Source organism: Meriones unguiculatus, chromosome 1 (assembly GCF_030254825.1).
Source record: "Meriones unguiculatus strain TT.TT164.6M chromosome 1, Bangor_MerUng_6.1, whole genome shotgun sequence".
Classification (NCBI taxonomy): Eukaryota; Metazoa; Chordata; class Mammalia; order Rodentia; family Muridae; genus Meriones; species Meriones unguiculatus.
Window position 1 is genome coordinate 70,629,460 of NC_083349.1, and position 15,821 is coordinate 70,645,280.

General features: G+C 48.2%; 1 protein-coding gene across 2 annotated transcripts in view; it reads left to right on the forward strand.

Annotated features, from left to right (window-relative positions):
* Casp7 (caspase 7) overlaps positions 1 to 7,701 on the forward strand; it is a 37,612-nt gene extending 29,911 nt beyond the window's left edge. For both annotated transcript variants that reach the window (XM_021630982.2, XM_060391526.1), the window contains 3 exons: positions 1,657 to 1,832; positions 2,149 to 2,278; positions 6,191 to 7,701. In XM_021630982.2, the coding sequence (XP_021486657.1) occupies positions 1,657 to 1,832; positions 2,149 to 2,278; positions 6,191 to 6,420 (536 nt within the window). In that variant the 3' untranslated portion in view covers positions 6,421 to 7,701. The remainder of the gene's footprint in view (positions 1 to 1,656; positions 1,833 to 2,148; positions 2,279 to 6,190) is intronic.
* The last annotated feature ends 8,120 nt before the right edge of the window (positions 7,702 to 15,821 follow it).

Genomic DNA, 15,821 nt, shown 5'->3' on the forward strand with positions numbered 1-15,821 from the left:
TGAAGTACCTGCATGAGTGCCAGCACATAGGAGGTATCCCTGAAATTCTAAATCTTTTTCCCCATGGCTTTTATGGAATTAGCTAGTAGGTTGGTTAGTGTCACAACCATAAAAAAGCTGAAGCCACGCCAGTGAGCTGTGTGCTCCCTGATTCCTCTCCTGATCCCTGTACTGACAGCTGTCTGATTTTTTTCCTGTTAACTTGCTAATTTACATGCTCCACAGTGCCCCAGCCCGTCTTCCAGGCTGTTCCTCAGTGTCCCCAGCCCGACTTCCAGGTTGCTTTTCTACCACATGTATTCCATTGCCCCCACTCATGTCTCTGCTCTCCTCTCAGGATGCCCTGCCTAGGTCCATAGCTGACATATACTTGTATCTAAGCACACACATACACGCGTGCATATTTTTAAAACCAGGTTACACACATGAGAGGAAGTGGGGGCTTTGTGTTTGAGGCTGATTTCCCTTAACACAGTGGTTTCCAGCTCTGTCCAGTTTCCTGCAGTTTCTCTACGGCTGCGCAAAGCTCCATTGTACAAATGCACCGCACATTTGTTGTCCACTTTCCCTTGATGGGTGGTTCAGTTCCCTGGCTACTGTGACCAGGTCAACAGTATGCATGGCTGTGCGTGTGTCTACGGCACGGAGTCCTTCCGCTTTCTGTTCTCTATTGCGATGGATGCCGTGTAGTAGAGCCGCTGTTGCAATCACCTTAAACGGACGGTTAGTGGACTTCAAAGACGGCTGCCTCATTAGGATTCTTTCCGTCTCCCATAACCAGAGCAGCCTAGCCGTTAACCCCATGCTGTTCCCCTCCCCTAGCCACCCACACCCTCCTGTCTGCTTTTCCCCTGTGAACTTTGCTGTCTCACCAGAGTGAAGTCCTGCAGCATTTGCCCCTTTTGTGACCTATTTGTGGCTTATTCTGCTTGGCCTAATGTTTTCTTTTCTTCAACAAATATTTGTGTGATGCCTCTTATGTATCTCACTTAAAAAATAGCAACTGTTTCTGGGCGTGGTGGAGCAGACCTTTAATCCCAGCACTCAGGAAGCAGAGGCAGGCTTAGTTTGAGAACGGCCTGGTCTACATGGCAAGTTCTATGAATGTTTACATATAAAGAAATAGGAACTCACTTCATCGCCACTGTAACCACCTCAGAAAAGAAAACGGAGACCAGCTAAGCTCTGTGGTGTCACGGAACCAGCCACAGAGCGGCTGTGTTCTTCTGTTCCCAGTGTCCTCTAGTGTCTATTTTAGTGCCTGGGTTCTGTCTGAGAGAAGTTCTGGGATTCTCCCAGACTGTTCACACTCTCCTCAGAGAGGTGGCCTAGCCCTGTCCTTTGGAAAGATCCCCACAGCATACTCTCCCCTCCCCACAGCAGGCTCTCCCCTCCCCACAGCAGGCTCTCCCCTCCCCACAGCACGCTCTCCTCTGGCCCCAGCACGCTCTCCCCTCCCCATAGTAGCCTCTCCCCTCCCCACAGCATGCTCTGCCCTCCCCACAGCAGGCTCTCCCCTCCCCACAGCAGGCTCTCCCCTCCCCACAGCAGGTTCTCCCCTCCCCACGGCAGGCTCTCCCCTCCCCACAGCAGGCTCTCCCCTGGCCACACATGGTCAGCCCACCCGAGCACTCAGCATTGATTGCTTCCCTGCAGCCTCCGAGGAGGACCACAGCAATGCAGCCTGCTTCGCCTGCGTCCTGCTGAGCCACGGAGAAGAGAATCTGATTTACGGGAAAGATGGTGTGACGCCGATAAAGGATCTGACGGCTCATTTTAGGGGAGATCGATGCAAAACCCTGCTAGAAAAGCCCAAACTCTTCTTCATTCAGGTGCTTTTGGAAGGGGTGGGGTCATGTGTGGGCAAAGATTGCAGAGTGCTGGGGGTGGTGTTATCCATACAAATCAACATGCTGTTTCTGGGGGCATGCGAACTGGGGTTGGGGCTTCTGCCCAGAAATGGCTGGCACGGGCACTCGCTCTATCTCCGTAAGGCTTCGCTTTGTAATTTGGCCCAGCTCAGGCGCTTATCTGTTTGTCAGCTGGCTGCTGGGCTCCTGGTGTGCCAGGCAGGGCTCTGGGGCACAGCAGGGGCAGGACAAGCAGACTGTTGTCCGGTCATGTGATCTCTACTTTGATATGTTTTAGGCATGCCGAGGGACGGAGCTAGATGACGGGATCCAGGCTGACTCAGGGCCTATCAGTGACACAGATGCTAATCCCCGCTACAAGATCCCGGTGGAAGCTGACTTCCTCTTTGCTTACTCCACAGTTCCAGGTACCCTGTCCACTGTCTGTTGACCTCACCAACCCACGTTCCTCCATCAACATGCAGGCATGAAGCCTGTGTTAGTCTCCTGTTGCTAGAGTTAGCGCCTCTAACTCAAAACGTTTCAGAGTGTCAGTATCCCACTCAAAAGTTTGGCTTCTGGGGGATTTTCGATGTCATATTTCCTTGTTGGAACTGTCTGACCAAGGGGACCTGGCTCAGGGGGTAAGCTGGGCAGCTCAGCATGAGTACCCAAACCTGAATACCCAGCATCTGTCTAAGAGCCAAACCTAGAATGCATGCCTGTAACCCCAGCACAAGGTGACAGATTAAGGAGAATCCTAGAGCCTCACGGCCCTGCCGTGAATTGGCAAGCTCCAAACTCACTAAAAGACTCTGTCTCAAATGCTAACACCCGACATGGACACAAGTGCCTGCAGCCAGGTGTGCGTAGGCACATTCACACGTGCATACAGCACATGCACAGAAAGAAAGAAGAAGAAAAACATTGCTCCGCCGGTAAAACCTGTACAAATGTTCTGAAGTCTGAAACACTCACGGCCAGGCGTTTAGGATAACGGATGCCCAGCCTGTCCTGCCTGTCCTGCCTGTCCTGCAGACAAAATAACTCAAGTCACATGAACATGGTGTTGGTGTTCTTGAGGTCCAAATCCCGGTATGGATGAGCGGGCTGCCTCGCTGCTGGAAGCTCCTCTCATGTCAGAACTTCCTGTATCCTCTGGCTTCTGGCTCTTCACCCACCGAAAACCCTTTGCTCGCTCTCTCAGTCTCTTCTCTGTCGTCCCCACAAACACACTTTATTTTCCCCTGTATCCTTCTTCCCTGCTCTGAGACTGGGCAGTCCAGGACCATTTCCCCTTCTTGAGTCTATAATTCTAATGGCATCTGAAAAGTCCTTTTTGTCATGTAGGGTAACATAGTCACATATTCCAGAGTTTGGTATGTCCATCTTCGGGACCATAATTCTGCCTGCCACAGAATTCATTTCTCTGCCTAAGAAAGTGCAGTTCTCCCTTTGTTTTAGTGGGATTAATAATAATTGCAAGACTTTAATTATACATATAACCCTAAGGATTATGTCGTTTTAGATAATTATAAACCATCTCTCCCATCATCCTTATAATAGTCATGTAGGTAGTGGAGAAAGTCATTGTTGCTTTTGCAGTTGAAAAATTAATTGAACTTGGATGAACTTCAGAAATGTGTCCAAGGTCAGATTTCCATGCCCACACTCTGCTTTGCATCTTAGATCATGATCTTTTATGCTGTGACTGTGGCAGGTACCACATAATGCCAGGAATGAGTGTGGCTTCTTGTTATTTACCAAGCCCTGTGTTTGCCCAAGTCTGCTTGCTACAAGCCTTTTCTTCGTTGGGCATTGACCCTCACTGAGTCAGACTTCCCACAGCTGTAGGACTTTTGCAAAGACTCGGTGCAGAGTTGCTAGTTACTGTAAATGAGTCGATGTATCTGAGGAAATAAAACAGCTCTGGCAGGATCCACACACGGGTTCTGTGAGGGAGCTGAAGTCACACTTTTAAGCACTGTGTGAGGTAGAAAGCAAGTTGGTCTTCCTGCTCTTGGGAGGTTGGCAGTGCAAAAACTGGCAGACATCAGTGTGAATAAACCCAGTGTGGAGTTGTAGCTGCTCAGAGTAAGGCCTGGAGGATCTCAGGGAGGAAGGCAAGTCCTCTACAGGGGCCACTGAGCAAGGCTTTCTTCAGAACTTATTGCCATAACTGACTCCTGAATGCAGTCATCAGTCTGGACCAGGTCAAGTGGCCCGGTGCAGGTGCTGGACAAGACTGAGTGGATCACAGGTGTGTCAGTTATCTTGGCTCAAGAGACATCCGTTCTCAGCCAGCTGGTCTCGAAGAGGACTCTCTTCCCACTTTTTCAGTGGCTGCCTTCTTCCTTTATCCTCATGTGGCAGAGCAGGCACAGGAAAAAGAGAGGACGTGCTCTGGCATGTTTCTCATAAGGACACTAATCCTCCTGGGTTAAGGGACCCACCTTCTGACCTTGCTAACTGAATTCTATGCAGGCTTTCACACCGGGGGCTGGGACTTCAACATGTGAACTTGAGGATGGGGCAGGGCACAGTTCAGCCTATCACTCAACATGTGACAGCACGTGGGAAGGTCAGGCCCCAACTGGGTACAGAGGAGCTTGTTATCATGGGCTGTGTGTGCTGCCAAGCAGCCCAAACTTTGCCCTGATAAAAAAACAAGGAAGCCTTTTCAGGTTGAGAGTCACAGGATCACATCTTCAAATGGTTACCTTGGAGGCCCTAGAGGTTAGGGGCCAACAAGCACAAAGCCAGGGAGATGGCTGTCCATGCGTCCTCACCAGGCCACTGTGTTGAGTGACACCATCTACAAATGTGCACATTGTGGCTGCCAGTGTGCACACACACCACAGACAAGAATGTAAGGATTCTTAGTGGCAGCCACTGCTGATTGGGCCACTGTGACATAAGTAAGTGATACTGGTCCGGTTCTCTTCCGACTGGGTCTGGACCACTGGCAGGATGAAGTGGCCATGCAGCTCATGTGCACTACATGCAGCTCTGTGCTGGCTCTGTCTGTCACTGAACCGCGAGGCCTGCGTTCCTCCCTCTCCCTGGGCGAAGAGGCCACAGTTCTTTAGCTTTGCTGCTTAGACTAAGACATTAGACAACACAGTGGCCACTTTCACAAGTCACAAACAGGCAATCCTTTCACCAGAGTGTCTGTCCCAAGATAGAGAATGAAACTCCACATGGCATTGTGGTGATGTGTAGACCTCACCGAACACGGTGACCTAGTGAGGCTGGTCAAGACGGTCTCTAGGCTTGTGCCCTCTGACCTCTGTCCTTTAGGGTTCCCAGGTAACCATGCGGACGTGCAGGTATGAGTTCTCAATCAGCCATGCTGAAGTGCTGTGGGGAGCTTGATCTTCCGACTTTCTCACTGGCCTTCCTGCTTGCAAGAAGCAATTTTAGACTCCCTTAGAGTCAAAGCCAGCAGGAAGTCACAGAAGGAGGGAGGCACAGGTGGGGGTGAGTGTCTGGCGGTCCTCTGCCTCATCACAACTAAAGCTAACTGCTGCTGTGAGCACCTGGATCCCCAGGGTCCTGCTTCTCGTGCTGGTTCCTTCCTCAGCACCTGGGTCTGCTGAGGCATTCCTGCCCTCTTAAGACATTTAGGTCAGGAACCAGAAAAACTCACAAATCAGCTTTCTATTCAAAAGACCTTGTATGGTCCATGAGATCCACAGCTCTTGCCTGACAGTGCCTGCCCTCCTGGAGCAGGAGCCTCTGCTGTCTCTGCCCCTAAAGCAGACAACATTGCTTGCCTCTACTTCTCCACAGGCCCCTCCCCTCCTTCTTCGTCTCCTGACAGTGAACACAAACCTCGGAAAACACTGCAGGCTCTTCTAACTATTCCCTGGGCCTGGACTAGAACGTAGCCTCACCCCAGAGGGTGAGCTGTTGCAAAGCTCTGAGGTACCCTCACCTTTCCTAGGAGACTCTCCCCAGACCACACTCTCTGTTAGGTGTCTCGGGCTCCCAGGTGCAGCAGATCCTCTGGCAGTATCTGCCATCACTGGTCTTCAGTGACATTGTCTATTGCTGGGTTTCCATGCTGGAACACCCAGACCATGAGCATCTTCATTTGTGCTTCACAGTTGAAATATGTGCTCTCAACACAGCATTTTCTCATTAGTGATTTTGATGCAGGCGAGAGGGAGGTGTTCTCCAAAAAGCCATGTCCCCCAGGGCTGAGGGTCCGTTATTCCCAGTGGGTGGACAGCCATCAGGGTTGGCTAATGGATCTCTCTCTCTGTGTCTCTGTCTCTGTGTCTCTGTCTCTGTCTCTGTGTCTCTGTCTCTGTCCCTGTCTCTCTCTCTGGCTAAAGGCTATTACTCATGGAGAAACCCAGGAAAAGGCTCCTGGTTCGTGCAAGCCCTCTGCTCCATCCTGGACGAGCACGGCAAAGACCTGGAGATCATGCAGATCCTGACCAGGGTGAATGACAGGGTGGCCAGACACTTCGAGTCTCAATCAGAAGACCCGCGCTTCAACGAGAAGAAGCAGATCCCGTGCGTGGTCTCCATGCTCACCAAGGAGCTCTACTTTGGGCGTTGACCGTCCCTTCCAGCCGAGAACCTGCAGTCTCTCACTGACGAGTCCAGTTGTTATTTTACTTCTATTGTTTTGATGCTCTCAAAATATCCAGAAATGTTAAGGAGGTTTAATTTCAGGGAAGCATATTGATTCAGTGGGGAGGAAGTTTTCTGATGATGTCTGATATTCTGGGTTTCCAGATTTTTTTTAATAATTTTGTTCATCGGATGACTTGACACTTTTGCTTTAAGGTTAATTTCCTCTTTCTTTTACCTTGTCATCACATTGAATGCATGCTACAAAAATGACCTCTGGAGAAGCCATGGTGGTGGCATTAATGGAAAGTCAAAGTCTTAGTTGGACTGGGCAAAGAGAATTCCAGTTCTTGACAACAGAAGCAGCTAAGACAATCATTGGCCTCCATTGAAAAAAGGTGGCTGTTGTGTAGTGTGAGTGGTTGCTTTCATTGGCTTAGGACAGACACTTACTCTGGCCTTCCTGGGCAGGTAAGAAAACAAGATGGTTGATATTCTAGTGGGTAGGACCCAATCCGGAAAACAAGGCATTCTGGGCATTTATTTCAGTGCAGAAGAGTCCATACTGGGAACCCACTTCAGCAGGTAATTAAGAGAGAGCCAGGCAGTACAACCTGTTACCTCATGTGACTGAGGAGGTCGGTTCCCTCCTCATCAGTTAGAACTGAGGGAGGGCTGCCTCCTAGGAGTCAGTGCCATGAAGGGTTGTGGTAATTGGAGCCAGGCCCAGGACGAAGCCACTGTCTGAGATGGAAACCAAGGGAGGGCTGAGTTAGACACCAAGAGCCCCTCACCCCAGGTCTCCCCAGTCCTGTCCCCATTACCTCCACCGGTGGTGCCTGAAAGCCAGCTGTGATTCAGAGCAGAGCAGTGGATGGCAGCAGTGGGGAGGGGAGGTTAAGCCTGGCCCAAAATGTGAATTTAGGCATGTCCTCCGGTATTGAGCAGTTTATTCATTCATTTATTCATTGATTTGTCAGATCATCCACACAGGTGCTGAAGAATAATCTGTTTCAACTTTGTGTGCTGAATAATGTTTTTATATTCACATACATCTGGAATTCTTTCAAATATTCCAAGTTTTTTTTTTTTCCTCTGAGTAACTTTTTGTTACCTCTGGTTCTACAGATGAAGCTTAGGGCAAAGGCCTTGGCTCTTTCTTTTCAAGGTGTTGTTTTCTCTGGAGTTCGTTGTACATTCCTGTTTTTCCTGCCTAATCAGTGCTTGACAGATGTTTCTATTTATTCATTAAAATGTGGTTCAGAAACTCCCGACTAGTCCAGTCCGCTTTCTTCTTGCAGTTATTCAGGGCAGCAAGAAATTAGAAACCAGGGTAAAGGGTAAGAATTGGCCATGCTGACTTGATCTCCATGTGATGTACAAACATAATCTTATTCTGAAGCTAGAGGACAGTAAGTACACAGTCGCTCAGAAGTCAGAACATTTTATAAAAAGTGTTAATCAGCCTGTAATGCAGTTAAAGTGGGCAGCCTCCTGTTAACCTGGGAAAAAGAGTGTTGCAAAAGTAGTCTTCTCACAAGGAAGGTGGTCTAAGATCAGTTAGGTGGACTTGCCCCTGGTCTCTGCTGTCAGAAATACACCAGATGATCACAGTTTAAGTAGAGAGCACGACTCCACCATCCCGGCACCCTCCAGCCACCAGAATCCGTAGGCTGTGGTGAGCGAAGCGGGCGAGCCTTTGAAGGTCCTGGCATAGAAATGGGTACCTTGGCCTGACGGTGACAGCCCCATAGGCCCAGCTGTTTGCTTTGTAAGTTTTACTGAAGGGCAAGAAACAATCAGGCGTTGTTGGTTTATTATATTTTTAATGAAACAAAACCCTCTTTGTATAAAGTATTAAAATACAATCTCATTTCTAAAATAACAGTATACATCCGTAGTTGTGTTCATAAATGTGCTACATCAAAGGCTAAACAACAGTGAGAATGAGGCCAAAGCTCTCACAAAGGGAGACACACTCCTGAAGCCCCGTGTTTCATTAAGCGTCACAGCTACCTGGCCTGCTTCTCTTGTGCACTCCGCTGCATCTGTTTTCTGCATCTGATTGGATCTCTGGGTGCTGTTTTCTTTTCCGGGTACCATTCTCCATGTGCATATAAGAGACGTGTGACTGGCTACTGCCTGGAGCTTCAGTGTCCTTCCTGCCCATCGGTAGCCAGGCTTCCCTTCTCGTATTCGGCAATGTCACTTGAGTCCCAGAAACAGCTAAGGTAAATATAGTTCTCCAAGTGTTGTGATTTAAATGCAAGATGACCCCAGAGATTCTTGTATTTAAACACCCAGTTCCCAGTTGGTAGAGCTGTTCTGAAATGGTTTAATGTACTCAGAAAGTCTCGGATTTGAGATATTTTGGATTAACAATGCCCAACCAATAAAAGCTATGTAAATCCCAAACTAAAATTCTGACATCTGAAACAGTTCTAAGGATTTAGCTCAGGGACACACAGCTTGTGCTTATGTTCCTTGAAGCCTGTTAGGAAAGCATCTTCATTCTTGAGTACTTGCAGAAATCCTATTTCACATGGGGCTCATGTTCATTCATATCTCTGTGGTTACCCCTGAATTACCTGTTAGTGTGGGAGTTCTGCATACGCCGTGCAGTGCGTGTGTGGTCAGAGGTCAGCTCTATGGCGTCAGGTCTTCCCTCCACCTTCATTTGGGCTCCAGGGATCACACTGGTTGCAAGGCTTGTGTAGCAGGCATCTTTACCTGCTGGCTCCTGTCCTTTTCTATCCTGACCTGCAGATGCAAGCTGCTAAGTGGTGGTAGAGCCCAAGCTGAGTGAGTGCTGAGTGAGCCCCCGAGGAAGGGGGCTCCAGGGGCGCAGTCAGTCAGCATGGGCTATTATGCATCAGATGAGGGAGGCAATGCTCTGTGTGGTGTCCGTGGGCTTCACACGCCTGAATCTGGATTCCTGCTTGTTCCTCGGGGTGCCACCAGCCCATTTGAGCAGTTGGCTATTTATGTATTAACAGATTGTCCCCAGCTTTATTCCTGGACACATTTCTGTAAGCCATCATGAGCCATCATAAGCAATGTTTGTGAATTGCTTAAAACAGATTTCAAGATACAGCGGTGAGAGTTGTTCTGCATGTGTTGCTTCAAACCTTGAACGGGTGAAGTGCTCTCTGTGAGAAAGGACATGGCATCTCCTGAAAGGTTACAGGCTCTGACTGACCCTTGGTCTCATCTTGCAAATCGTCCCCTGCCGTATTTCGTTGTCAGGTTCTCCAATGACCAAGGATCGCCTGCTGGCATCCTGGGTGCACAACTTTTCATCTTTTCGGACCTTTCCCCAAAACAGTGAGCTAGGTGGGCTGCTGTGCTGGCCGTCAGTTTACAGCAGCAGTTCATCCTTGTTACCACACTAACAGAGTACCCCGGGAGGTACTAGTTCCAGGATCCCAAGGTTCGTGGATGCTGGCATTCCACCAAATGACACTGTGTGTGCGTGTAAGCCTGTGCATATCCTCCTATATATTCTTGCTTTTCCATATTCATGCATGATGTGCACGTGTGCGCATCCAGGTCTGTGCACTTGTTCATGTGTGGTCAAGTGCACGTGCAGGCCCGAGGCGTGTCAGTGTCTTCCCCGCTCACAGAAGCAGGGTTTCTCCGTCGAACCTGGAGATCAGGGTGTCATCTAGTGGATGAGCTGGCCGGCCTCCAGGCAGGCGTCGCAGGCAGGCCGTCACCCACCCAGAATTTGCTGGGTGCTGGGAATCTGAAGCCCGAGCATGCCTGTGGACCAGGTGCTCTACCTGCTGCGCCATCTCCCCCTCCCCTTCTGCATATTCTAAATCATCTCTAGATTGCTTAGAACATCGGGTACAGTGTGAGTGCTCTGTAAATGTCATGCTACTCTATTGTTTAGGGAGACGATGAGAAAAACCATCTGTTTGGTACAAATGCAATTTCTTATCAGATGTGTTTAATCTTTGGTTGGATCTGCAAATGCAAAAGTGGCAAGGACTGCCTGAAATGGGCCGGGAGGGCAAAGAGCAGTGTCCCAGCATCTCAGGAATACTTCCCAGGTCACCTCAAACTTCCTCAGCCACAGTCTGGTTTTACCGTGTGCTCCTCAGTCTGAAGGATCACATGGTTTTGGTTGGTTGGTTTGTTGGTTGATTTTTGGTTTTTTTTTTCAAGACGGTTTCTCTGTGTAGCCTTAGCTGTCCTGGACTCACTGTAGACGAGGCTACAGAGATCTACCTGCTTCTGCCTCCCTGAGTGCTGGGATTACAGGCTTGTGCCACCATGCCCAGCTGGATCATGTCTTCATATAGCTGTTTCCCTGCACTGAGCTCAGTGCTGCCTCCTGAGGTGGCTGGCCTTCACTGTCAGCCTGACTGGACTGGGAATTATCCCACTGGCTGGAGGACTTAAAGGAACAGAGAAGGCTTGCCTGAGCATCAGTGTTCATCTCTTGGCCTTCAGACTGCTGGTGTGAGGTAGCATGCCATCTCAGGTCCCTGTCCCCATGCCTTTCCCTGCCTCCATAGACTGTAGCCTCACCTTGTGAGCTGAAATAGATCCTTCTGTTTCATTGCCTGCTGCTATGACAAAGTAGCCTGAGTAAAGCAACTTAAGGAAGAAAGGTTCATCTAGCTCATAATTTCAGGAGAGAGATCACCATCGTGTGAAAGTGACGGTTACAGGAACGTGAAGCAACTATCTGCCTCATATCCTCAGCCAATAGCAGAAAGCAGTGAATTCCTGCATGCCAGCAATTGGCTGTTTGGGTGTTTTCCCCCCTACTCTTACACAGTTTGAAAATTCTACCCACAGAGGGAAAGTCATCCTGCCTCAAGTAAGGTAAAGAAGATAATCTACACACACACACACACACACACACACACACACACACACACACACACACACACACAGACATATTCAGGAGACAGTATCATCAAGATAACCCCACATGGAGACTTCTTGCCCAGTGACTCTACATTCTGTCGTAAGTTGCTTGTCGGGTATGTTACCAGAGCAACTAGAAAAGCAGCTAACGCCCCGCCTCTAAACACAACAGCTATGAATTTGGAGATTAGACAATATCTGAGCTTTTGCGGTCACACTCAAGCCATAGCCCTGACCCCACCGTGGCCTGTATATCATAAGCTTCTCACTTCCTACACCTAGCTCCACTCTGCACAAGCACTGCCGGCTGGTACAGTGGGACGCTGTTGCTCAGTGTCTGCACGTGGGAACTGCAGGCTTTGAGATGCCTCCTTGAGTAGAAAGACGGTGTTGCATTGCTTCCACCGGAGGCAAGAGCTGTTGCAGCCTCTCCTTTCTGGTGTGCCCTCAGGCTGCCGATTGCTTTCTTGATAGGCCTCAGAGGTTTGTTTTGGATCAGATATTAAGTCATTCTTTTGGATTCATGAACACAAACACACGAAAGACACATTTGGAAAGTCCCAGCCAACACCTCACCGCTGGTGTGGAGCAGGGAAACTTTGTTAGCTTGTAGGTCCATGAGTGAAGAACCCCTACGTCTAAAACACAACGGTCAAATACGATAAGCTGCCTTTGGTGAGAGTTCTCGTTTATATGGCTTTGTAAATGTTTATGCCACCAGTTTTCAGCAAATTCGTTCCAAGCATTTAAAGCCAAAGGATGTCAGTGGAGTATGAATCTGTAAGGGTTACAGCCTCAAATGCGCAAGACTGGGGACCTCTTTGATGATCTGACCTGAGCATGAGGTTTGTAGAGGGGCAGGAGAAGAAAGTGTTAGTGACAGGATGGGTTTGGTCTGTCTACATTCTAGTTTTAGCTTCGGTTGTGTAAGATATTCCTCAGTCAGCAAAGCATTTTGTTTTGCAGAGAAGCATTGAAATGCTTAAATGAGACTCTGAATGTGATCTGTGATCTGATTCCAGCTGTGCCATTTGACCACATGACACTCATGTAATCCTTCTGTTTCATCATCCATACAAGAAGGTAATAATGAAGGCGAAAGGAAATGATGTGAATTTAGTGAGTCACCTCCACAGAGCTCAGTAAGCGTAAACGGCAGAATGGATGGTGACTCTGAAGATGCTGGAGGTGGTGGTGGTAGTGGTGGCACCCATGAAGCTGTGAGGATCAAGAATAGACCCTCCACTTGAGGCTTCTGCTGCCGAATCTTTTATTTGATCGTGTCTTCTCATCTCCGGTTTGATCAGTTGTCAAGCTGAAGTCTTCCCAAAGTGGGACTGACTGAAGGAGTGGGCATTGAAGTGGGCAGTGAGCCCAACTCACTGCCAAATGTCATGTTATGTTGGGTGCTTTCAAATGTGAGCAAGTTGATGTTCATCTCAGAAAAGATGAGGCAAATAGCTGTGAGAGCTGTGTGTACCTGACTCTAAATAAAAATGGGAGCTGCCCCTCTGCCTGACGATTCAGGTTGGCAGAAGAAATGCTTTCCATTCTAGCCTCCCGCAAAGTAGAAGGACTGAGGGGGAGGAAGTGTGCGTGGCAGAAGATCCTTTAGTGATTTCTGAGCTTTGGGGTGTCTTTTCTTAGCTTGCCCCACTCCCTCGACAGTTCAGAAGGTCTGGCCCGACAACCAGGAACCTGAGTTTAACCACCACTACTGGAGTTTCTGATGCTGCACTCTGAGGCCAGCAGGCTTCCTAAAAGCAAACACTAAAAGGCTCCCTCGAATATCTGTACTGCTCTCAACAAGGCCCAAGTTAAGCAGCTAGAAAAGGCCGTGGAAACGTCAGTGGTGTGCTGCTGTTTGTAGACCTGGCTATCTGTCTGTTGGTTGTGGTATGGATGTGAAATGCCCCACAGACTCTTGTATTTGGACACCTGGTCTCCAGCTAGTGGTGCTGTTTCCGAAGGTGAAGGAACCTTTGGGACATGAAGTCTAGCTAGCAACAGGAGGATGTTAGGAGCTGACCTTTAAGGTAAGATGCTGGTTCCGGCTGTGTGCTTTCTGAGCTGCCAGGATGACAAGGCCTACTGTGTGTTCCTGCAGCTGTGGGCTTCACTCCACTGCTTCTGCCATGTGGATTAATAGTGAGACTGAGCCAAACCAACCCTCCCTTCAGTTGCTCCCCAGGTATGTTGTTACAGCGATTAGAAAAGTAGCCAACCCAGCATCCTCTCCCCAGACTGACTGGGGATTAGCATGCTCAGGGCTCAGGTGCCCCTGCCCAGGAATTTTGAGAGTCTGTCTAGGAATTTTAAGCTCACGTCAACTTACTGTGGAAAGTTGTGAAGCATAAGACAGACACAAACCAGCAACATTCAACAGATTAGTCCAGAAATATCTCCTCTCTCTCTCCCGTAATAAACCCCTTTGGCCATTCATCTCCATGGTGTGTACTGACATTTAACTTTTTAAATTATGTGTGTGTGGCAGGGGAATGTGTGCACTTGAGTGCATGTCCTGAGGAGGCCAGAAGGTGGTGTCAGAGCCCCCTGAAGCTGGAGTTATAGGCAGTTAAAAGCCACCTGGCATGGGTGCCAGAAACTATTAGCAAGAGCCATCTCTTCAGCCCCACTACTGATATTTTTTAAGGAATTTCTTCTTTCTTCAATGGCTTCCATAATTAGATTAACATTAAATAGAGTAGGGGACAAACCATTCTCAAGTACTTTTTCTGCGGGTCTAGAACCTGTGCCGAGACGCTTGGGAAATCAGCTCCTGCAGTTGCCCTGCTCCCCAGCTGCACTCAGTACTAACAGTTTTTAAGTACCAAGATGAAGGCCACTAATTCTTTTGCTTTGGGGTTGCTAGTTATAATTTTGCTTGCTATGAGGAGCCAGCTTTCTCCTTGAGCATGAATAAATTGCACAAATATTTACAGACCACTAAAGCATAAAGAGCAGCTTATCCTGAAAAAGATACGGGACACAGAAAACAACTTGCTACCCAGCAATGGCCTGCTACCCAGAATCATCTCTACATTATTTGCCCCTCAGCTTCAGCAACTGTGGTTAAAGAACACTGAGCCTCGGTTAATTTAGAATTTAGCGTGCTGGCCGTGACTGCAGTGTCTTTTTTCAAAAGCTTTGTGGTGACAGTTTTTCTTTTTCATGATTAAAAATAAGTTTTCCAAGGATATGCGTCCATCTTAAGGATTGCTATTTTGACAACACTTTTAATCTCCCACGCCACCCATGTGGACTGGAAAGATCTACCCAGTGGTTGATCCAGAGCCTGGGAGCTAAAGGAAGCCAAGCAAGCAAGGCATTAACTACACCAGACTAGTAAAGTCATCAGGCTGTTGATGTCCTCACCTCATTCTCCTAGTGTACAAGCTAAGGCTGTGGTGTCAGACAACCTCACCTTCAAATCCCAGCTCTGCTGTTCCCATATTAGATAACCCAAAGGACTCAGAACCATCCCAAACCTGTTTTCCCATTGTAGAATAAAAATTGTTCTATGCACTGTCTCTGTACACGGGTCTTGTAAAGAGTCAGTGAAATAATGAGACAAAGCACACGGCACAATGCGTAGAACACAGAGCATTCAGTAAACGTTTTCATGCAGAGTGTTTATGACAGTGTATCATACAGGAAGGGTCTTGGGAAAGGGATGGGAGAAAGGGGTACAGATGGGTGTTGATATACAGAGGAGGTGCTTTCTAAGGATAGTGATTGTCCATGCCCCGGAAAGGAAGGTTATGGAGGCAAGAGAAGGACTTTTGCCACTTACCTGAGCAGAAGAGTTCACCTATAGAGTTTCCAAATAAATGCAAGATGCTGAGGGGAAAAATTGTCATAATCAATATGGTATTGCTTTTGTCGAAGTCAGATTGGAGGCCTGTTAAAACACAAAATGCAGTGCACATGTCTGGAGGTCTCGTGTGTGTTCCTGAAATTCATTATCACAAGAAGATCTGCCAGAACCACAACTCTGCACAAAGGAATCACAATCTTACACTCCAACCTAGCCACTCCTGTCCAACCTTGGATGGACGCCCCTTGCTTTTGGTTCTCCAGCCATGAAGACTTCTCTCACAGTGCTTCTGTAGCTCTCAGCATTTCATTATACCTCCTATTACTTCCCTAATCCTTGATTTCCTGTGGATGTATAATCTCAGTGCAAGATTTATTTCCAAATCAACTTCATTGTCTTTGGAGAAGCTCTCTCTGTCAATCAGGTCAACACCAAATAAATTTGAATTTCAGATAAAATCTTATGTTAGTCTGAGTACACACCAAATATTGTATGGAACATTCCAAGCTCCTCCAAGTTTGGTGTGATTTGTTGTTTTATTCTGTTTGGGGGATTTTTAATTGCTATTGTTACTGGTTTGTTCTGATAAGGTCCAGAAGACACTGAAAGAATGACCCCAGTCTCAAGTAGCATGCAAGCAACAAAAGGCGTTTATTCTGCAGAAGTCCAGCATGCTGGGGCCACCATCC